Here is a 23,131-nt window from a genome sequence, read left to right as displayed (position 1 = left end):
TCCAAGTTGAGGGAGGAGGGCCCTGATTCAGATCGAGCGCTCTGGTCAGAGCGTCCGGCTCTGAATCAGGCCCATAGTTTGGCCGCTAATAGATGGCCGCGATCAGCGAAAAACGGGGATTATCCCCATATTTTGCCAATGGTTTTTTTTTCATCCTATCCTATTATTACGGTCAAAATAATAGGATAATTCTCCCGAAAACACATAGGATCTGCGATAAGCTTGCGGACTGTGTTTTCTCCATTTATCATGGATTATTTTTGGGACACATCAGGTCCCAAAAAATATCCACGATAAGTGCCGGCATCGGGTGGCACTTCACAGCTAATAGGATCAATTAGCAGCGATACTTTAGCTGAGTACACACTGGAGCGATATCGTTCGATTTGGCCAAATCAGAACGACAAATTGGGCATATCGCCCAGTGTGTATGCCCGATTTGCGCGCACCCGTGGTCACATGCGATATCATCCAGTCGGCCACGCTGCAGGCCAATCGGACAATATCGCATACGGCGCTGTGCATATTAAGGAAAGACGCATCGTTGTAGTGCGTACCGCCAGTCATGAGATTCCAGGGTGTCCCTGCACATAGGCATGATTGCCTCTCGCTCAAGCAGGGACAGAACTATGGGAGACAATGGAAGCGCCTGCTGCCGGGCGCCAGCACTGAAGGGGCACCTCCTCCATTGCCCACAATATTCACCCCACTTAGGACTCTATATATGTACCCTGAGTGTCACGGCCGCCCAATACATGACACCTCTTCCCGGCACCTGAGAAGCTACCATAACCATATATTAGTGGAGGGCTCCGTGCCAGACCTTCAGATGCTGCTTTGTCTAGCTATAGCCTGTCCCCACTCACTGATGTTGCTGCTCCTCAGCAGCTTCTCATGCCAGTGCGACCCGTCTGGTGCTCCCCCTCACCCACAACTCCCTGTCCCACTCCTACCTGGTGACAGCTATAGATGCAGACCTGTGCAGCGGGCCCCAGCATAAGCACGGCTGCAGATTTTCCAGGAGCTGGATGTCAACAAGGATGCACCAGACAGAGCTGCGGGTAAGAGGGCATGGGAGGCGGGGGCCTGGGGCACCAGCAAATGTCTGAGGTCAGATCTTTGGTGGCGGAAATTCCAGGCATGTGATGCAATAGACTGGGCATTTTGTGATTTGTAGTTCCACCACAGTAGCAGTCTTACAGTATCTTCACTCAAACAGTCCTCAAAGCCCCCACATCAGGTGGTTTTCCCATCTAACTGGGGTATCAGGAGGGCTCCCACCCCACATTAGAAGGTTTTTGCCTCCATCAGGAGGACTCTGAACCTCATGCCAATGGCACTATACAGGTCACTATCTTATCTATGATTAATGCATAGCTGTATATACCCCAAAAAGGGGGGGTTATCCTACAAATTTATTTTAGTAAATAGGCCTAATAGAAACAAATTCACATATTCTATATTAGTGTTTTTGTGCGTACAGATAGACGGATAGATAGATAGATAGATAGATAGATAGATAGATAGATAGATAGATAGATAGATAGATACTGTAGATAGATACTGTAGATAGATACTGTAGATAGATACTGTAGATAGATACTGTAGATAGATACTGTAGATAGATACTGTAGATAGATACTGTAGATAGATACTGTAGATAGATACTGTAGATAGATAATATACACCATATTTATTTTCCCTTTTTTAGGGGGGGGGCACTAAATTATAACTTGCCTCCGGGCATCTGGGATGAACTCACGCCACTGCGCTCAAGTGTGTACCCAGCATAGGAGAAGCTCTCAGAGGGCCTTCAGTACTGACTGTCCTCCACTCAAATTGTACTGTGCATGCACAAACCATGTAAACAAGCAAAGAATGATTCAGGGCTAAAATCCAAACTCAGATTTGCCCAGTAAAATGTCTTGGTCTCCACCTGCCTGGCTACCTGGGTGCAGTCGTGGAACCAGGTAGGTATTTCTGCTGTAAAAGAGACAATTTTTATAAATATAAAGATTTCACGTACTATAAATGGTTTGTTATACTTCAAAGCCTGACATTACTGTTTAGGATAATTTGACAGTTTAATACATGATTTGTGCAGTGCATCATAAGCTCCAGACAGTCTCCCGAGACACTATATATATTGATTAAACTGCCAAATGATCCTAACAGTAATATGGCAGACTTTTAAGTCTGTAATATCATATTCAATTGAAATCATTTTAATTATGGATCAATCAGTTGTTGATCTTATATAGAAGAATAAAGAAAATATAAATGTGTCCATGATAGAATATGGTAACTGAATTTAATTTATGTATTCAGATACTTTCTGTAGTACATGCCTGCACCATATTATGACCAGGATGTACTAAAGCGGAAAATGCAGTAAAACCACCTAATTGGGGGTTTTACTGCATTTTCCATACGTACTAAGCTCTGGAATAGCCCAGAAGGACACCAGAGGGACGCAGAAGCGATGCTTAGTACATATCGCCCTATGGGAGTTGTACACTGTCCCTTGTGTATTAGTCATTAGGGGGCTGTTGTACTGTTGAAAGGAAGTCGGCTGTAATAGCTCCCAGATTGAGTGCGTTGACCTAAATGTGTGTATTTGCTTGTTTGCTGAGTTGTATGCATCTCTGCAGTCAGCCTGCCCCTAACCATACATTTGGTTTCATTAAAGGTGCACACTTGCGCCAGCCCTATCTGGTATGTGTTTGGCATCCCGGCTGTTGGGATTACTGGCGCCACAATACCGACGCTGGTCAGAATCGCGGCCCCGGCATCCCGGCCCCTGCATCCCGGCCGCCGGGATGCCGAAGGTAAGTAACGGGGTTGGGGAGAGGGTTAGGGTTAGGCACTAAGGGGAGGGTTAGACACTAAGGGGGGAGGGTTAGGTTTAGGGTGTGGGGAGGGGGAGGTTAGGTTCAAGCACTAGGGGGGAGGTTAGGGTTAGGCACCAAAGAGGGAGGATTAGGGTAGGGACAGGAGGAGGGTTAGCATACCGACCAACAAGTGTCAATAAGTTAACCCTGTCGGGGATCCCGGCGTCGGGATTCTGACCGCCAGGATCCCAACTGTCAGTATTTCATACCGATTCCCCCTATCCTTAGTGCAAAAACTGTGTCTTGCGTATTCACGTATATGCACAACTATGCATAGTCCGCAATTCTATTAATGCAGCCTCCCCATACTTGCCTACTTTTGAAAATTAGTTTCAGGGAGATTAATATGTAATATGTGCCTTCGAGGGAGGTGTGCCATGCTCCGCCCAAAGGGTGTGTTTAGCTTTACCTATGGGCATATCCATTTGGTAGTGAATAGATCCCCTTCAGCAGATGTACCCCAACGTCATCGCTCACTGTCCAACGTCATTAGTTACTACCCATGTGCACATGGAGGGGAAATATAAACCTGTGACGAGTGAAGCGTAGCGAGCTAACAAATTTCTATTTTTGGTGTCCTTTATGGGCATGGAACCGCACTTCCGCCCCCACTCTACATCACTTCTAGGTACATCTACTGAAAGGGATCTATACACTACCATATCTATTTCTACTTAGGGGTGAGACGCCAGCAATAACGGGAGATCAGGGTTGTATACTGCAAAATGCAGGTGCTGGGGATTGCGGGCAAGAGTAACGGCTGCCAGTTGCTGTGTGTGGGCTGATGTCTCAATGCTGTTGCAGCAGTGCAGGACGTATCATATATCATTAAACAGTCCCCTCTCCTCTATATAATACCACAATAGTGTGTGCTGGGAGCTGTGCTATTCCCCATCATATATCACTGTACAGTCCCCTCCCCCTATATAATAATACCACATAATGTGTGCAGGGAGCTGTACTATTCCCCATCATATATCACTGTACAGTCCCCTCCCCCATATAATAAAACCACATAATGTGTGCTGGGAGCTGTACTATTCCCCATCATATATCACTGTACAGTCCCCTCCCCCTATATAATAATACCACCACATAATCAGTGTGTACTGTGAGCTGTGTCCCCTCATATATCACTGTACAGTCCCCTCCCCCTGTATAATACCACATAGTGTGTACTGCGAGCTGTGTCCCCTGATATATCACTATATAGTCCTCTCTCCCCTCCATAATACCACATATCAGTGTTTACTGGAAGCCGTGTCCCCTCCCCAGGTCAGGTTGCAGTCACTTACCTGGTACACATGATGACTCTGCTGCTGCAGCTCAGTTCTTGTGGCACTGACTGCATCGGAGGAGGAAGCGGGTCCCGCCGCATTGTGGAGAGGAGGTAAGGGCACTGTGGCCGTAAAGTCAGCGCTGCCGCAGCACAACACTGCCGACCACCCGCGCACATTATACAGCCACACTGGGATCTGGCTGGGTTAGGCGGCCGGCCACCGCCACTCACTCCCAACCCCGCGGTGGTTGGCTTACAGTAAGCCTGACGTCCACACACGCGTCATGCAATCTCAAACCCCGCGCCTGTTACATCCGGACTGAGTCGCGCATGCGCAGTCCGGATTTCTGATGGGGCAGTGGGGAAAGCGGGGGATTCCCTTTATATTGCGGGGTAGCGGGAGCTCCCACCTAAAAGCGGGAGGCTCCCGCAGAAAGCGGGAGGGTAGGCAAGTATGATCCTCCCTGATCACCCAGATACTGTAAAACCCAGATCCGCCTACTCTGCACCTGCATAATACTCTGAAATAGACTCCTCTCTGTTTTTTTCTGTGTTTGGCAGCAGAATCTTCAAAAAGGAGAGGTGGTTATGAGCTTCTCACAGAATATTTTATGTTTATCTACTGTAGCTTCTGTAGCACTAAACAGCCCTTCTTTTTTCAAAGGTTAGATGCCGATCCTGCTTTTGACAGATGGGAGTGTATATAATCCCCTTTTAAAATACTAGTAAGGGATCTACAATCCAGAGTGTTATTTCTGTACTAGTGCCAATATGGAGGAAAGAGTTGCACATTTCCATTGTTTTCTGCTTGTGATTCGCCTCTCAGTTGCTTTGTGCAGTCTACTGGAGGCAGGGGCGTTAAGACACACTCAAGGCCCGGGTACTGAGGAGGGCATGGACAAAATCCAGGAGGTGTGACCGCATCCTCTCCCCCACAAAAAATCTATGTAAAATACTGCAAAGATAAATAATTGCCATGCAGAGTGCACATTACTACCCCTCCTTTGTGCAGCAAAATCCTCATCATCTCTGCATTTCCGAAGAGAGCTGCGTTGTATGTACAGAAATAAAAACAGAGCACTGCAGTTATATCTATGTGCATTTTACATATTATTAACTGGAAGAAACACATGGTGGCTACATGACAAAATTACTATGACACAACAAAAATATACTTTTGTTTACCTTTCCTTTATGTGGAAATAGAGTAATAATGTGGATTTTTGTGAGTGGTACTGATCCTGCAATAATTATGAAGAAAGTAGTGGTAATTAGTGTATATACTGTATGCAGTACATGCACTACTGTAAATATTTCAGAAAATACTTTTATTTGCACTAATTATTTTTTTTTGCTTTGGCATATACACATATATAAATATGCGGGCGTCTGATTACTTGGGAGAAATAGGTAAAAGGCTGAGATGCCACCCAGACTGGTGTGCTGAAGCCTTGAACCTTTTGCAGAGTACTGCTGCAACCCGCAAGCAAGTAACCATAACTAACAATGCATATATTTGATTTGTATTTCATTAACCATATTCTTCCACTGGAAGCCACTCTCTTCTTATCACAGCCTGGGCTGTCTCTCCCAGGGGGAGGAGCCACCTCCCCCTGGTGCTGCCTGTCCTGTGTGTGACTGGCAAGTAGCTCTTCCAATGGGAAGCCACCTCTAGTCACAGTGAAGCCAGTACAGTCATGGACTGCACTGGCTCACTGAAGTGACTTATTTTACTGGGGGGGCTGCAGCCCCTAGGTAAAATCCGCCACTGCCTCTATTAGCTCACTTACTGCCTGTGGTGTGGCCCCGCCCCCAGCTCTGCAAGCAGTATCTGACTACACAAAAGTGAGGCTGAGCTGTTGCTGCTTCATCTCTCACCTCCCTGGGACTGAGACAGTCCCAGGGAACTCCCTAAAGCTGGTGAGTGTTAACTATAAAAATTATTACAATAAACAAAGAATATGTTTATAAGTTATAATTATTTTCTTTGTATTATTCTAATAATTTTTATATAATATCTAAGGAGTATGACAGGTGAGGCTCTGCCTCTCCTACCTACCCTGACTGCACGTCCCTGGTTTATGGTGCAGGGTGTATGCTTTTGTCCTCTTCCACTTGCATTAGTAGTTGTGGGCAGGGGCGGATTGGGCCACCAGGACATCGGGCCGGGTCCTGCTAGGCCAGTCCCATTGGTGGCCAGTGATCGCCCAGCTCGCCCTTCAGTGACTCCCCCAGGCCTCTGCTCCCCGTCCCGCTGCCATGAGTGGAGCTTAGCTCTGTTCGGGCAGCTATACCGCTTAGTGAAGTAAAAAAAAAATGTCTACAGGGGGAGCTGCTGCGCATGCCCAGCCGGAGCAGCTTCTCCCATAAGTCTTTGCGGAACCCGGGGCCATCAGTTACCACTGACAACTCTGCCTTCAGCCCCTCTGCGGCCCACCTCTACCCTCCTGCAGAGCCACAGAGTGTGACACACCACTCAGACACAGGCAGCAGCCGCAGCAAAGTGCCACTAGCGAGCGGCCAAAACAGAGGTGACGATGGTCTACTGCATCAACAGAAACAGGTGATATATATATATTTATATATGTTATACTTTTCATATATATAGCACAGTATAATACGGGTTGCTGGTGCTCGTGATCCCAGTGGTCAGAATCCCAACAGGGTTAGAATACCGACAATTGTTGGTCGGTATCCTAACCCTCCCCCTCTCTCTACCCCTAACCTCCCCCTGGTGCCTAAACCTAACCTCCCCCCTAGTGCCTAAACCTAACCCCTAACCTCGCCACTTACCTTCGGGATGCCGGCATTCTGAGGTGTCAGGATTCCGGCACTGGCATTCTGAGCGCTGGAATCCCCGCAATCGGAAATATGACTGCATCCCATATAATACATATAACAAACAACGGCAGTTTCACTTTTGACAAAGCTCTTGCTTCTGAGAGGAGAGCACCCTGGCCCGTCACCAGACCCTGCCCCTTAATAGACTCCAGCCCATTAAGGCTGCTACCATAAATTTTACAGGCTGGTTTTCAGACTCAATCTGTCCCTGGTTCTGGGGAACTACAAATCCAAGCAAATCTGGACAAAATTTAGCCTAAATAGTATTTGTATCACTATATGGGCCAAATACAGTTATGCCAAGCAAAAAAACGGTGAATATTTACATCAACAAGGAGGCCAGTTTACACGAGAGTATGTAGCAAGCCACCTGGTTTAATTATGCACACCCACAGAGGTGGTCCTGCTTTTGGTATACGATCATAAGAACGGTCACAAGAATGGTTCAAGGTGCATACACACTGCACTCTTGGTCCAATCTGGCCCGGTCGAATCTGTTGAATAGTAAACAGTACAGAAGATGCGATCCTTCGATGCAACCAGTTTCCATCTGACAAATCATGATTGAAGGCACATAAATACTCTTCTGATATCAAACAACTCTGAATCGAAAGAACGGCCAAACGACTGTATAGGTGTGTACCCACCTTTGTATGTATTTTATTTGTTTCTGTGTCTCCCACACTTCCTGTTTTATGTGGCAATCTGACTAATTCTATTAGTAAGATCATTTTTTATTTGGTTAAAATAGTATTCAAAGACCAGTTCATGTGAAAATAATGTCATATTATTATTTTATTATTCTATCTATCTATCTATCTATCTATCTATCTATCTATCTATCTACATCATTAAGCCCCTTCCCACTTCACTAGGGAAATGAGTAGGGAAGTATGATTTAATGGTCCCACTCTATACAGTATCTTGCATTAACTAGGTTTCCTATTCACTACTACCTTATCCTCAAAAGCTTAATAGAAGGGAAATACAAAAAAAGTCCTTGAAATATGATCCTAAAAGAAAGTTACTTTGGTTGTCACAGAGCATATGAAGAGCTTTTATTGTTTCCTAATGCCCCAAATTGCAGCACACAGATCTTAAGACAGCTCTGATTCATACTTGCCTACTTTTGAAAAAACATTTCAGGGAGACTGTGGAAGCAACAACTATGAGTGAGGTGTTAAAGTTGACGTGTACTGGTCAGTATGAGAGGCGTGTACAGCTCCATCTGAAAGGTGTGTCTTAAAATTTGCATCCAACTGGAAACGAGCCCCAAGATATACTTGCCAACTCTCCCCCATTGTCAGGGACACTCCCTGAAATAGTAGCAATCTCCCTGAAGAGTCCTGCAATCTCCATGATTGCATCTTACCCATATTATGTAGCTGTTATAAACTTGGGAAAAAAAATAAACCAGAGATATATACATTCAAATGGGATCATCAGTGCAATTTCCCTGCATTGGTTATAAGGATCAATGATCCCTAAGGTTACATGCATTGTCATACGTCATAGATTGTAAGCTTGCGAGCAGGACCCTCTTACCTTTATGTATGTCATTTACGTATGTTTGTCTGTCTGTCTTTTAAAACTCAGTAAAATGTTAATGTTGATTCAAATTGTAAAGCGCAACGGAATTTGCTGCGCTATGTAAGAAACTGTTAATAAATAATTAACAATAATAAATACAGGTATAAGGTTTCTTGTGGCCACTTATATGGAACCACTTGTAAAACATAATACATAAGAGGGCTCTAAAATGTATCAGTGTGTTTTCATCAACAAGTAGATCTTACTAACTACTTTGGGACTCGTTTACATTTGGATGTACGAACAAGTAAGAGAAAGGTGCGCTGGTTTACAAACAATATTATCCTGAATACAATTCGGCAGCTCTCACAGTGGGCTCTGCAACCCACAATTTATGGAAACAAAGAAATAGAAAGTGTAGCGCCGTATGGATTCAGTAAAGAGAGATTTATTACACAGTAAAAAGATTAAACTTGTTCTCAACAGTAGAGTATATAATATAAATTGATAAACAAGATACGCTGGTAGAAATAGCAGCAATATATTGTCAACATGTAATGAGCAGAAAGAAATAAATAAAAAATAAAAAAACAAATATATATATATATATATATATATATATATATATAGCAGCACAATAGGTATCTAAAGATAATTGATAAGCTACATTTAAATCTGTGGCAGTCCGCAGGTTCATGTGTTGATACACCTGAAACCAGAAGCTGTAAGCATATAATTTGTATCCAGTTTCCAGAGAGATAAGTGTCTGATGTCAGAAACAAATATCGCAAATGTTCTGTGACAGGGAAAACAGTTGCTTGAAAGCCAGCTAATATACTTGCAGACCCGGCTGGGTGGAAGGTGGATAAGCCGGTCCGAGGTCCCATAGTAATTACCTTTCCTGGACACTGTAAGGAGTTCACTGGCGGGCGGTGGCGGCCAGCGCTCAAATAGGTAAACTTCTCTCTGAACTTCTCCCACGCCTTCTGAAGAAACCGGGAGTGTGTTGCCCGGAGAAACGCGTCAAGGATCCACATTTGTCTGCTGCTTTACAGATTGCATTACGGGACTCACGCTGGGTGCAGACACCAGCCCATTCCGGTCACATGTGAGTTGCTCCGTTCCTCACGGCATCGCACTCCACCCGAGCATCTACAGGACAGTCAGTGCATACGCTCCTTGAACGCTCACCGGATCAGAGCGAACCAGCCTTTCATGAGCCTCCCCCCGCTGTGGAGAGACGTTCACCTATTTGAGCGCTGGCCGCCACCGCCCGCCAGTGAACTCCTTACAGTGTCCAGGAAAGGCATTTACTATCGGACCTCGGACCGGCTTATCCACCTTCCACCCAACCGGGTCTGCAAGTATATTAGCTGGCTTTCAAGCAACTGTTTTCCCTGTCACAGAACATTTGCGATATTTGTTTCTAACATCAGACATTTATCTCTCTGGAAACTGGATACAAATTATATGCTTACAGCTTCTGGTTTCAGGTGTATCAACACATGAACCTACGGACTGCCACAGATTTAAATGTAGCTTATCAATTATCTTTAGATACCTATTGTGCTGCTATATATATATATATATATATATATATATTTGTTTTTTTCATTTTTTATTTCTTTCTTTCTGCTCATTACATGTTGACAATATATTGCTGCTATTTCTACCAGCGTATCTTGTTTATCAATTTATATTACATACTCTACTGTTGAGAACAATTTTAACATTTGGATGTTAAAAGGACATGCCTCTCAGATGTAGCAGTACACACCCACTTTACCGCCATGCTCATAGGTGTTACTTTTACAATCTTCCTGAAATGCTTTTTTAAAAGTAGGTAAGTATGCCCCACGGCAGTTACATAGTTTGTCACAGATATACTTTTTGATTATTGTTCATGTATAGTGTTTTACTCACAAGTTATTCCATATAAATGGATACAAGAAACCTTATTTGAAAATGTATCATACGTGACTCCTCTCCCGGAAGTAGTGGGAAGTTCCCGATTTTTTGTGTAACCCCCCGCACTCCCAGTAGAGTAGGCACTTCTCCCGCATTCCTGCCCACTTCCTAGTGAGGTGTGCAGAATGGGGAGAATTTCCACAGAGATCGGGCCCCCTATTAATTATGCGCTGTTTGCGGCAATTTGCAGGGCTTAATGACCTGACCCGCCATTATTATTCCCTTCTATTATTATTGTCACAGTTGCAAAAAAATTATTTTGAGTAACTGGACAAATAGGTCTTGCCCTTCCCTTGTTGGTGTGAAGATATATGCTTTTACGTATATATTGTATACATATATATTGTATTTTGAAAAACGAGCCACATTGCTGGACATTGAAAAGGATGTACTTCACTTTTACAAAAGTGGGAGATTTACTTTGGCCAGCTAAATCATGATACCCAGCTACATATCAAATAAATGTTTGAGTCAATAAATTGGTTCTACTCCACCATTTAGACAATGGAAATTGATGCCTCTCATAGTCCCACCAGAATCGGTCAATGTGATAGTCCCCCCCCTTCCTTGAATTGTCGTTGAGCGTTAATCCTTGTCTTTCCCTTCTGATCCCTCTGTGTTTCCAATTTTTTTTCTTTTCCTATTATTGTCATTAGAATTTGTATTACTATTAATAATATAGTCAGTATTGTTAATAGCGCTTTGATTATATCAATTATATTTCGTCTATCTATATTATTATGTTATATGCTCATTCTGGATCCTTCGTGTCCTTTCATTTACATATATTGTTTTTGCTTATTAAGCTCTGTGATTGTCATATATGTATTTTTCATATCAATACTTAATACTTGAAAAAAAACTTTTGTAAGGGTGTATTACAATAGAGTAAAGTCTCCTCTCTAGATTTAGTAAACTCTTGGACAGCATCTCTAACGCATACTGAAACAAGCAGCATACACACGCTTTATTGCTGACATTAATTATACTGGCACCATGGGAGAAGGGCTGTGTAACACAACATGCATTTCAATGTATCAACATGCAGTTCCCTCTTGTGGCTGAACTATGGATTGGAAGTGGTAGTAGCACTGATAGCATACATCTGCTGCCAGTACACAAACATGATACATGTAATATGCAGACTGGCCATGCTCAGCTATAAATTAAATAACACACATGACAGAAAATATAGTGTCGTTATAAACAACTCACCCCCTTTGGAATCTTCATATTTTCATTTTTTTACATCTTGAATTTCAAACATATTTATAAAGGAATTTTTATCACTGGTAAATATGTCAAATAAAAGAAGAACCAAAATCCCTAAAGCTTTTTCTTATTCACAAATACAAAAACAGGAAACAGTTGACTACACCTATTATTCAAAGCTGTAAGGCATGTGTCTAACTACCAGCTCTACCCCCTCACAGCTCTCACTGGCAGCTGCCTACTAGACTCAACCACAGCCTCACTTTCCCCCCCATGCGGTGCTGGACCATGCACCAGACTGTTCCCAGAGACCTGTCAGCATATGGAGCCTGCAACCCCCACACTTGTGCTTCTCCATCTGTGGCAGAGATGAGAGAAATTGGGGAGAATAGAGAGACAGAGGTGAGAGAGAAGGTGGAGAGGATGTGACAAAGATAAAAGAGAGAGATGGGGGGAGAGGAACAGAGATGAAAGAGAGATGAGAGGAAGGAGACAGAGATGAAAGAGAGATAGAAAGGGGGAGGAAGGAACAGAAATGAGAGACTGTGGGGTAGGTTGTGTGTAGTGGGGACAGAGATGGGAAGGTGTGAGAATACACCTGTTAGCAATTGGAGCTGGCTCCTCCCATGTGTAACTCTGGGTTTGGGTACGGGATGCCGGCGCTCAGGATCCAGACGCCGGTACCCAACAGGGTTAAAATACCAACAATGGCCGGTAAGTACCCTAACCCAACCCCTAAACCCTCCCTCCTTGCACCCAAAACCTAACCTCCCCCCAGTGCCTAAACCTAACCCTCCCCCTAGTGCCTAACCCTCCCTCACCTAGTGCCTAACTCCTAACCCTCCCCTAGCCCCACTACTTACCACCAGGATTCCGGCACCGGAATTCTGAGCGCCGGTATCCCGACAGCTGCATTTCAACTACCTCACGTAACTCCCACACGTCCCTTCCCCTGAAAAAAATCCTAACAAACACCACTACTGCCTAAAGGGGAGAGGGAGTGCAGAAATGAGAGAGAAGAGGAGATGGGGGGTTGGGGACAGAGCCACATAAGATACATTTAAAAATCCGGATGCACATAAAATATATTGAAATAGCCAGATCCACATAAAACACATTGAAACAGCCAGACCCACCTAAAAGCCAGAAGGAAGAGGAAGTACAGGCCGGGGGGCCTGGACCTATTGGGGGCACAGGGATGGCGAGACATGGTGGGGTGGCACAGGGCAGGGAAGGCTGGACCTTAATGGAGGGGCACAGGGTATGGAAGGCTGGACATGGGGGGCACAGGGCAGGGAAAGCTGGCTGGACTGGGGGGCAAGGGCAGGGAAGGCTGGCTGGACTAGGAGGGGCACGGGGCAGGAAAGGCTGGCTGGAGTGTGGGGGAAAAGAAGAGCGTCAGAAACTACATACTAAGTTTCTTCAATAAGTCATGGAGAAACAGCACCGGTAGCACTTCAAATATGGTGAAATGCCACAGATGCTATTTCTCCTTGGCTGCCACCTGGGCCCCCCTCCCTCATCACACCCGGGACTGGAGAGTCCCCCCCTGATGGAATAACAAGCTCAAAGGTGCCATATAATAATTTCCAAGATAAAAGACCTCCTTGTATGCAATGCTGAGTATAATAAAAAGTAATGTATAATGGCCCTCATTCAGAGCCGTACGCTCGGAGCAGAGCGCACGCTCTGAATGAGGGCCGGCCTCCATTTTCATGGAGCGTCCTCCTGGACGCTCGTATAGCTGTGGGTCACCACCCACAGGCTATACGAGCGTGCATTGTGATGGTCGCGATGGTCGAGACCATCGCGACCATCGAATTTGCGAGCCGGAGCCTGCGGTTGAGGTTTTCAACCGCAAGCTCCGGAGTGATTTTGGCTCTATCAGAGCCAAAATCACTCCCACTGACATCACTAGTGATGTCAGTGGGCCGGCTTCTGACGGGAGGCGTTCCCGTGGGAACGCCCCCGTCAGGGAGGCACGCCTCCGGCACGCCCACCAAAGGGGGCGTGCTGTCAATCAACATTGACAGCACACCCCCTTTGATCGGACACAACGAGCGAAGGACTTTCCTTCGCTCGTCGCGTCTGGCGCATGCGCACGACGGAGCTCCCTCCGTCGTGCGCATGCTCAGTCCATAACATCGACCCACTTGCGAGCGGACAGCCGCTCACGAGTGGGTCTGAATCAGGCCCAATGTCTTTAATGAAGATTTTACAAGATCATAGCCCTGTGGTATGTGCTTAGCACTGGTAAATAGATATATAAAGTATAGGCAATATGATCACTGGTATATTTTTATATCCTGCTATAGAATAAAGGGTTGAATCCTCATGTAATAGTCAGTAAACACAAACACATATCCCAATTGCAGCATGTAATGTTGCTGGGATAAAAAGCTCTCACCAATGTTTTTCCTTTCGAAATGAATGTTGGTCACAAAGTGGTGATGGTTAATCCAGAGAGGCTCTGGTGGCTGCTTTATGATCCTGACCAGGCAAAGTCCCCAAAGAGGCAGCTATGTGCTAGCAGGTGACCAGTGTCCTCAATCTCTGCACATCACCTGGAGCTAAGAAACATGACACCAACTACTACTACTATTCAGTCACTGACGCATTTCATGCATACCACAATTTCCTCAGGGGATTTTTTTAATTTATTGTTGTATCATTAGGTTGTAAGGAGACAACTGTTGTTCTCGATAAAATTGAGATCTAGGCACTTCCATTATATGGCATGAAATGTGAGGAAATGGTCTAGGGATGAGTATGAGTATAGTAGGGAGTTGGGCATTTGAAGACTATTACTTATTTAATAAAATCATGTACTGCAACATCCTGTGGGACCACAGCATGTTGGGCATGGCTGCACCCATTTGTGGGTGGGCCTAGCATGTGAGATGCACCCACTCACTGGAGCATGGCATAGCATCCAGCAGCTGCGATTAAAGTAGTCACTACTGTATTAGGATAGCGGGACAGTCCCATAATATATCCATTTTTATCAGGATGTATGTAGATGCTAAAATGTAACACACAATAATTAAAGTGCTACAACTTTATTTTGTACATCTCTCATGTGAATAACACATAAACAAAATCTATTTTCTGTCATAGGGATAGATGTATGAAGGACTTAATCTTGACATAACATCAGGTTATCTTAAACACACACATACTGCAGTACATATCCTAACCCACTGCTCCATGCTCCTTCCTCACTATCTACCCCATCTGTGTCGTCCCTGTCTGTCTGCCCTTCCCCTTTAGAATGTAAGCTCTAACGAGCAGGGCACTCATCCCTCACGTGCTTCTCCTCCCCCTAGTTATAGTATAATTTACTCCTTACTCCCCACAATGACACCTAACACCTGGTTGCTCATGTCCTGCTGCTTGTGTTATACAGCTATGTTTATAAACCATGTCCTTGTCCTACATTGTTTTGTATTACTATTAACTGTTTTCTTGTGTGCTCATTTATGTACTGTGTAAGGCGCTGTGGAACCTTTGTGGCGCCATATAAAGGATAATAATAATAATAATGTACCTTTGTCCAAAAGCATTTCCTTATTGGACAGATCCACCATATATGCAGCATGGAACATCTTTGATTACGTGAACGCCAACTAAATTCTGAAGTATTAGGAAAGATAGAATGCAGGCGGCCTATGACCATGTACCATATAGGGAACAGCTTGCAGGAATTCTCTTTAATTCGTACAGAAATTGAGTTTTACTGTGGCTCTTTTTTATTACAAAGTATTCATATTTGTCTTGCTCAATTCATATTTACCTACATTATTACAAGTTTTCCAATCCATAATGCTCCTGCATTACGCTATATACTTTATAGGAAGTTTGCTATACAGTGATCTATATAGTTCTGTTGAGAAAACAGTGTTTGTATGTACTTTTAATATCTAATTTCCAGGAGTTGCAGAGAAAAAGTAAGAAAAAAAGGGGTGGTGAGATTATATGGACCATGGCTGTAAATGTGCCACAGTAATGCTTGCTTTATTATCACCATCTCAGGATTGCAAATCAAGTTAATGTTCAAGTTAAAGTTAATTTCCCTGCATGTGTCACATACAGTATGTGCAGGTCCACTAAGACTACTTCTGCAAAGTGATGTTAACCTTTAGGCCGGTATCCAATTAGCCGCGGTAAATTACCGTGGCTAATTAACTAGCCCAGTGTTATCCAATTAGCCCCGATGCCAGACCTTATCGGGGATTTTGTTTTGCCTGCCTCAACCAGGCGAAACCAAATCTGTGATAAGAAGCCAGTTTTCTCCTGATCGCAGCAGTGAAAATACATATGTCCACAACTTTTCAGGGATCCTATGTATTTTCATGAGAAAAACTGAAAATTTTCGAATGTAAAAAACAAGGTTTAATTGGATACTACGGGGAAAAAAATCAGCGAAAAAGACCGAAAAATCGATAAAAAAAAAACCTTCACCCCGGACCATGCAAGATTGCTGGTACACACTAGGAAGATTTAATGAATGAAGGAACGATCACTTGTTCCATCCTTCAGTAAACTACACAGCCCTGCATGCGATATTGTGTGATTGGCCGTGCAGCATGGCCAATCACATTATATCGCCTGCAACCCGAGGGAGCACACAATCAGGCATACACACTGCACAATATGCCCGATTTGTTGTTCTGATTTGCCCGGAAACGACAAATCGGGCTGATATCGTGCAAGTGTGTACCTGGCCTTACAGTACAAATCATTGCAGGACAAGTACATGGTATATAAACATTGCTGCATCAGCGGTCATAACACTACATGATAGTATAAGTAAGGGAAGGAAAAGCACATGAGGGGAGTGGGTCCTGCTCATGAGAGCTTACACTCTAAATAGGAGGAGCAGACAGACAGGGGTGACCTTCTTTAATAATTTACATTCACATGTCGAGCATTATCAATTTTTCAGTATGACGACACTGGGATTGTCTTCCATATGTGTGTCACTATAATTTATTTATTTATTACCAGTTATTTATATAGCGCACACATATTTCACAGTGCTTTTCTGAGAATATTTGGCCATTCACATCAGTCCCTGCCCCAGTGGAGCTTACAATCCATATTCCCTACTACATGCACACACACAGTAGGGTTAATTTTGTTGGGAGCCAATTAATCTACCAGTATATTTTTGGAGTGTGGGAGGAAACCGGAGTACCCGGAGGAAACCCACGCAAGCACAGGGAGAATATACAAACTCCACACAGCTAGGGCCGAGGTGGGAATCGAACCCACAACCTCAGTGCTGTGAGGCAGTAATGCTAACCATTACACTGTCTGTGCTGCCCGTTGCATGATTTTGCACTTTTCTGTATACACGTAAGGTACACCCAGGGGATAAAAATGGTTTCCCATTAAATGTTTAGACCCAGCCATGATCTCGGCCACCATTTTAGGACATGTAAAAATAAATTAATTTTACAGATGATTATAATAAAAAAAGGTCTCTGTGGCCCTCCAGGAACACAACTGTTAATGCTATCTATGCATCTCTCCAATCAAATATCTCAGTCCACAAACAAATTATTTTTGCAAGTAGAGTCAATATAAAGCCCACGTTCAGCAAGGAGCACAGAACATCACAGTTCTTTCTATCAGATGATCTTATATTTTGTCCTATAATCCAGGCTTGCCGACAACCTGGCTGCCTCTTCCGGGAGGAGGCAGCCAGCCTGGCACAGCAGGGGGGGGAGGGGAGAGTTTGACGCAATTTTGAGGGCGCTGCACAATGACAAGATTACCGGCATTGTGTAAGAAAGGAACAGATGCCAGCGTAGGGTGTGGGTGAGTGGTGCCGGCTGGAAGACTTGCCCACTCCTCCGGGGGGTGGGAGAGACACACGATTTTCATGAGGCTCCCAGTAATTTCAGGAGGGTAGGCAAGTATGCTCTAATCCAGGGGTCTTCAACCTTGGCCCTCCAGCTGCTGTGGAACTACACATCCCAGCATGCACTGCCACCTTTTTGATATAACAGCATGCTAAAACTATGGCATTGCATGCTGGGATGTGTAGTTCAACAGCAGCTGGAGGGCCAAGGTTGAAGACCCCTGCTCTAATCTATGCACTTCCCCATGTAAATGTGTAAATGGGATATACACTGAAATAGATGCTTAATGACACAATACTGCATTTGTGCTGCTGGTCTGCAGCCATATCTCATTGAATAGTATGTATTTTATTCTATAATATAAAAAAAAACCTAGCTACCTACCTTCTGCTTATTGTAGATGGAACAGTGTTGTGATATGGGAAACCTATACTTCTAACAATAACATTTTTCTTTAGAATAGAATTCTGTATCTAACTCATTACTTTAATGCAGTAGAAGAAATAGTTCTAATAATGTTATACAGGCAGGGGCGCCGAGAGGGGGGGGGGAGCGGGTACAGATTACCGGGGCCCAGGCTTCCTGAGGGGCCCGCCGCTCCCCCTCCCTCACAGCAGCCCAGCACACAGCGTGTGCTGAGCTGCAGTGGAGACTGCTCGTGGCTGCTGAGCAGCAGCCACAGCAGTCTCCTATGCCTGTGGGGGGAAGCGATCACACTGGTCGCGCCCCCCCTGGCTTTGAGCAGGGCTGAGGGGGCCCAGAGCGACCCCTTCCCCAGCGCTGCACATCTTTTTTTTTTTTCGGGAAGGGGGCGTGGCCATGCCTCCTGCAATTAGGCCACGCCCCCTATTACCCGGGCCCGCCGCAGCTCTCAGCGGGCCTGTATACAGGGTGTTCCACTCGCTATTGGCCCCAAAGTTTTTCTTATAACTTTTAAAGTAATTGGCATAATTTAGTGAAATTAACACAGATAAACCTTGGTATATGATACATGAGGAAGCCATGGCAAGTGTTAATACAAAATATGATTACCACCACCTTCCCTTGGCATATTAGACAAGCAAACAACTTTCTGGTTGTTATGGATTAAATTTGCTAATTATTAGTATCTAATTACTGTATTATTTTTAAAACAGTTCCCTTGGACAGTAAGATTTTCTCAAGGTTAAAACTGCCAAGTGCATGTACAGTAGTGCTTGCCACTTTATTCCTGTGTGCTAGAGGAAGAAAGATATTTTTAGTACTTGAACATCAGCCAAATTAATTCACAGGATTCATAAAATCATAAGTGTGTTGCAGGAAGCCATTTACCATTTTTTGATCTTAAAGAAAATGTGAAAATATCTGCATTGGCCTAATTGATTATAGTTTAGATATACTGTATGTTGAAACCATTGCAGCCAAGTTGCTATTCATTTTCACAGTACAATTATGATGGTAGTTCTCAGAATGTTGATTTCATTAAATAAAGTACAGTTCTTCTAAATCTGTTATCCTGCTACTTTTATTTGTAGCCATAGTGATTCAATTCTTGCAAGTATGTCTAATATTGTATGCATCTGTCATTTGTAAAATATAAGGTATGCTATGTGTTTGTCACTCATAGATGTATAGTAGCGTACTGTAAAATCACAATAAGGGCAAGATTTAATAAGCAGCAGGTTCACTGGGGCTTAGAAACTGACAGTTCACGCCATGGACTGACGGCAGGTTCTAAGCCCAAAATATAGCATTTACTAAAGGTAGTTGTTACCTCCTAAAAAGAACCCATCGTCTGTAACTGTCAGTTTCAAAACTGCTATCCCACTGCAAACCCTCCCAAATAAATGGCCTTCCTCTGACAGGCCGCTTTATCAAAAGCACTACACAGATCCCTAAGTTCTCGTGTAGGACAAAGAGTGGGGACTGGTGGAACTATAGAGGGGTGACCCACAGTATGGGAATTCCCACACCTTGGGTCCAACCAGCCCCAGGCCAGTTGGCATAAGTGCTGGCTTACCCTGGGCGATGGGCTGCAAAAACATGTGTGTGTCCCTTCAGGGAATATCTATTTCCGACACCCACAGGTGTGGGGATAATAAAGTGTAAGTAATATTAATATTTTCCTTTTTTTGCTGGCACCTGTAGTGCGCTATAAAGGCAATATTAAAAAAAGACAGTTCTCACACACCGAATTTAAGATACCTATATTGAAAAAAACCTCTCCTAGTTTAACCAATTAATACCTACAAAATCCTATGGGATTAGTCCTCTTTGGTACATGCCGGCATCCAATGGGACTTTGCAAAAGAAAATAATGCAGCAACATCACCCTACAAGCACCCAATACAAATGAGAGGTCACGCACAGACACTCACATAGGAATGAGCGCGGCCTCTCTAATTGGTAAGAACGCAGAAGCTGCTGCGCTCTGACCAATCAAAGCTGTCCCATTAATACCTATGAGAGATCAATGGCAGACTCTTACATACAGTAGCAGTGAATGGGGCCGCTCTGCATGTCACCTCTGGTCCTCCCCTATGGTTCCACCAACCCTGGCTGAGCAAGCCTAATGATGGTTAGAGAAATCAGGGTGACTCCTCCCTCTTACAGATCTTAGGGATATACGCAATGCTTTTGACAAACCATCTGTCAGAAGCAGGTCATTTATTTGGGCGGTTTTGCCGTGGGTTCTAAACCAACCACTTATACCTCTTTTATACCAAAGTCCCGGGTCTGACCGGGGATTTGGAACACATTTCCAACCCAGATTAGACCTGGGACAGAGCCTGGGTCGGCATCGTTCACACCGGAGCTGGGTCGATTCTTCCCCTCCTTCCCTCTCCCCGTCCCTCCCCCTCCCTCTTACCTCACTTTCCGCTGCGCTCCAGAAGCAGGGAGGGCAGGTGGGGAGCGCAGGTCGGGCCGGCCCTGGTTGCAATGGACGCTTGGAGATTATGTCATCTCCAAGCACCACTGAAACCGGACAATTGGGCAGCATGTGGCACGATCCGGGTCATCATGATGCGGATCACGCCGTTTACACTGCAGGGTGACACGGGAACAACCCGTGGCCAACCCTACTAACTACCCGAGTTGGATCCCCGGGCCCCTGTACTCGAGTGGATCCATTTACGCTGCGTGTTCACTTGCATCAACCTGGGATTTTTAAGTTGGTGTAAAAGGGGTATTAGTAAATCAGGGGTTTGTAGTTTTCTAATGGGAAATATACAGTATGTTTGGTCATTCAATGTTCTATACTATTCTAAAGTGTGTTCTCTGTGCAGTTTTAAGGCAAGTTTGAGCTTAGTAAATCTGCGTTATTTAGTCCCGCTCAGAAATCTCACCAAAGCAGCTGGGATTTAAAATCCTCCGATTAATATATCTTCCAGTAAGGGTTACATTTACGAAACAGCTGTTTTGCTGGGGTTTGATTGCTGAATTTACTATTCAGCAGTTTTGTAGGGCATTTGCAAACCACGGCCAATGCCCATCTGTTTTACGGCAATTTTGTGGTGCTTTTTTTATGGGGGTTTGACCAAGTCTGACATAAAGGTGCATACACACGGTCAAATATGTCAGCTGAACGACTGAACTATTGAACGATTCGCAAACGAGTTGCAATCAATTTAACAATTTTTTACTGCATTAAAATGAATGGAAATCGTCAAAACTGACTGCAAACACATCAGATGTCAGATATCGTTATCTGACAAATGGGAATGCGCATCGATCATCGTTGCACACATGTCAGATTTTTCTTTCAGATATGAACGATTTTTAAAATCGTTATCGTTCAGATCTGAAGAAAGATCTGACAGTGTGTATGCACCTTTGAACTGCCGCATCTATCTGGCCAATCAGAAGATGAGGAATCACATTACTCTGACAATGAGTGCAGTCATTTTGTATTAAATAAAGGAGGCAGATAACATTGATAATTATCTTATTGGGAAATACTATTGAATTATTCAGTGGGAAAATTATACTTCCATTTTATTAAGATAGCACAAGAAAAAAACTAGTACTAGTAATTCATTGACTAGGACTAGTAATTCGTCATTGACTCTCATGTGTTTATATTACATGTTTTATTACTATTATTATTATTGTTGCAGTTATTGCCATGCAGTTCACACAAGGAGGTCCCCCTGATACAGGTTGAAGGTGCATCTAGTGACCACAGCACATCCATCATACGCTCACACTTTTTCACCCAAGCATTCCTCCCTCATCTTAATTATACTCAAGTGGCATCTGTTGTGAGTCTGGAAATGCTGTATCTCAGTAACAACTGGGAGAGCAATGCTGGAATTATAAAGGTATACCCTACTGTTTCCAATAGCTGACAGATGCAAAGATATAAAATATGTACAGTAGTTGAATGCTATGAATTATATAAAGGATAATGAAAGGAATAATGAGGGAGTGCACTGCAAAGCTCGCAACAATAATAACTAATCAAAATGCATTTTTTATGTTTATTAAAATGTACAGTTTTAATTCATTTTAAGCTAAAATAAATAACTGAAATCTCAAGATTTTGTGTTATTGTTGCAATATTTCAAAGGTTTGTAAACAATTTATATTATAACTAATAATAATTTGCCTCAATTAGGGCATTGTGATATTTTTTTAATTTCTCAGCCTACAATATATCCAATCAAATCCCTCCCAATGCCCCCTGCGGCGTGCACGGCGTTCTGCACATGCGCAGGGGATTGCTGTCCTTTGCGTTTTCTCCATGCATACCTGCATTATGCATGCATGTGATGAGTGGCTGAATGCTTTGCATGCAAAATGTGATGCCTGATGCATCCCACCCTGTATCATACCTACTCACAGTGCTAATTTTAAGGGAAAAACAATATATATATATATATATACATATATATATATATACATATATATATATATAATACACACACACATATTTATATATATATATATATATATATATATATAAAATAGTCCACAGGCGGCACTCCGGACGAAATAAAAAATACACACTCACGAAGCCTTCATATGCTTATGCACTGCATCTGTATCGAGGGACCACTACTGGGGGCACTGCATTGGGGGGGACTACTGGGGGCACTAAATAGGGAGGACAACTACAGGGGGCACTGTATAATGGGCACTGGATAGGGGGGATCACTACTGGAGGCCTGCATAAGGGGGACCAATACTGGGGCACTGTATAAGGGGCACTGGATACGGGGACCACTACAGGGGACCTGCATAAGGGGTACCACTACTGGGGACCTGCATAAGGGGTACCACTACTGGGGACTCTGTATAAGGGGTACTACTGGGTGCACTGCATAGGGGGAACCACTCCATGGGGCACTGCATAAGGGGGATCACTCGTGGGTGCCTGCATAAGGGAGACCACTGCCGGGGGCACTGTATAAGGGGCACTACTGGGGGCCTGCATAAGGGGGACCACTACTGGGGGCACTGCATAGGGGGGACCACTACATGGGGCACTGCATAAGGGGGATCACTACTGGGGACCTGCATAAGGGAGACCACTGCTGGTGGCACTGTATAAGGGGCACTAC

At 44.1% G+C, this 23,131-nt stretch overlaps 1 protein-coding gene across 7 annotated transcripts in view; it reads right to left on the bottom strand.

Annotated features, from left to right (window-relative positions):
- MAGI2 (membrane associated guanylate kinase, WW and PDZ domain containing 2) overlaps positions 1 to 23,131 on the bottom strand; it is a 1,049,810-nt gene that overhangs the window by 912,264 nt on the left and 114,415 nt on the right. Inside the window, exons 1-2 of one of the 7 annotated variants that reach the window (XM_088468808.1) lie at positions 4,187 to 4,434; positions 1,949 to 1,983 (exon numbers count right to left, since the gene is read on the bottom strand). The exons of the other annotated variants lie outside the window; for them this stretch is intronic. Of the exons in view, the coding sequence (XP_088324934.1) occupies positions 1,949 to 1,983; positions 4,187 to 4,347 (196 nt within the window). The 5' untranslated portion in view covers positions 4,348 to 4,434. Of the gene's footprint in view, positions 1 to 1,948; positions 1,984 to 4,186; positions 4,435 to 23,131 lie in introns of those variants that run through there. 7 annotated transcript variants of the gene reach the window in all.

This window comes from Taudactylus pleione, unplaced genomic scaffold, assembly GCF_031769625.1.
Source record: "Taudactylus pleione unplaced genomic scaffold, aTauple2 ptg000086l, whole genome shotgun sequence".
Taxonomy (NCBI): Eukaryota; Metazoa; Chordata; class Amphibia; order Anura; family Myobatrachidae; genus Taudactylus; species Taudactylus pleione.
Note: the sequence above shows the minus strand (reverse complement) of the source record. Positions and strands in the feature narration are given on the sequence as shown.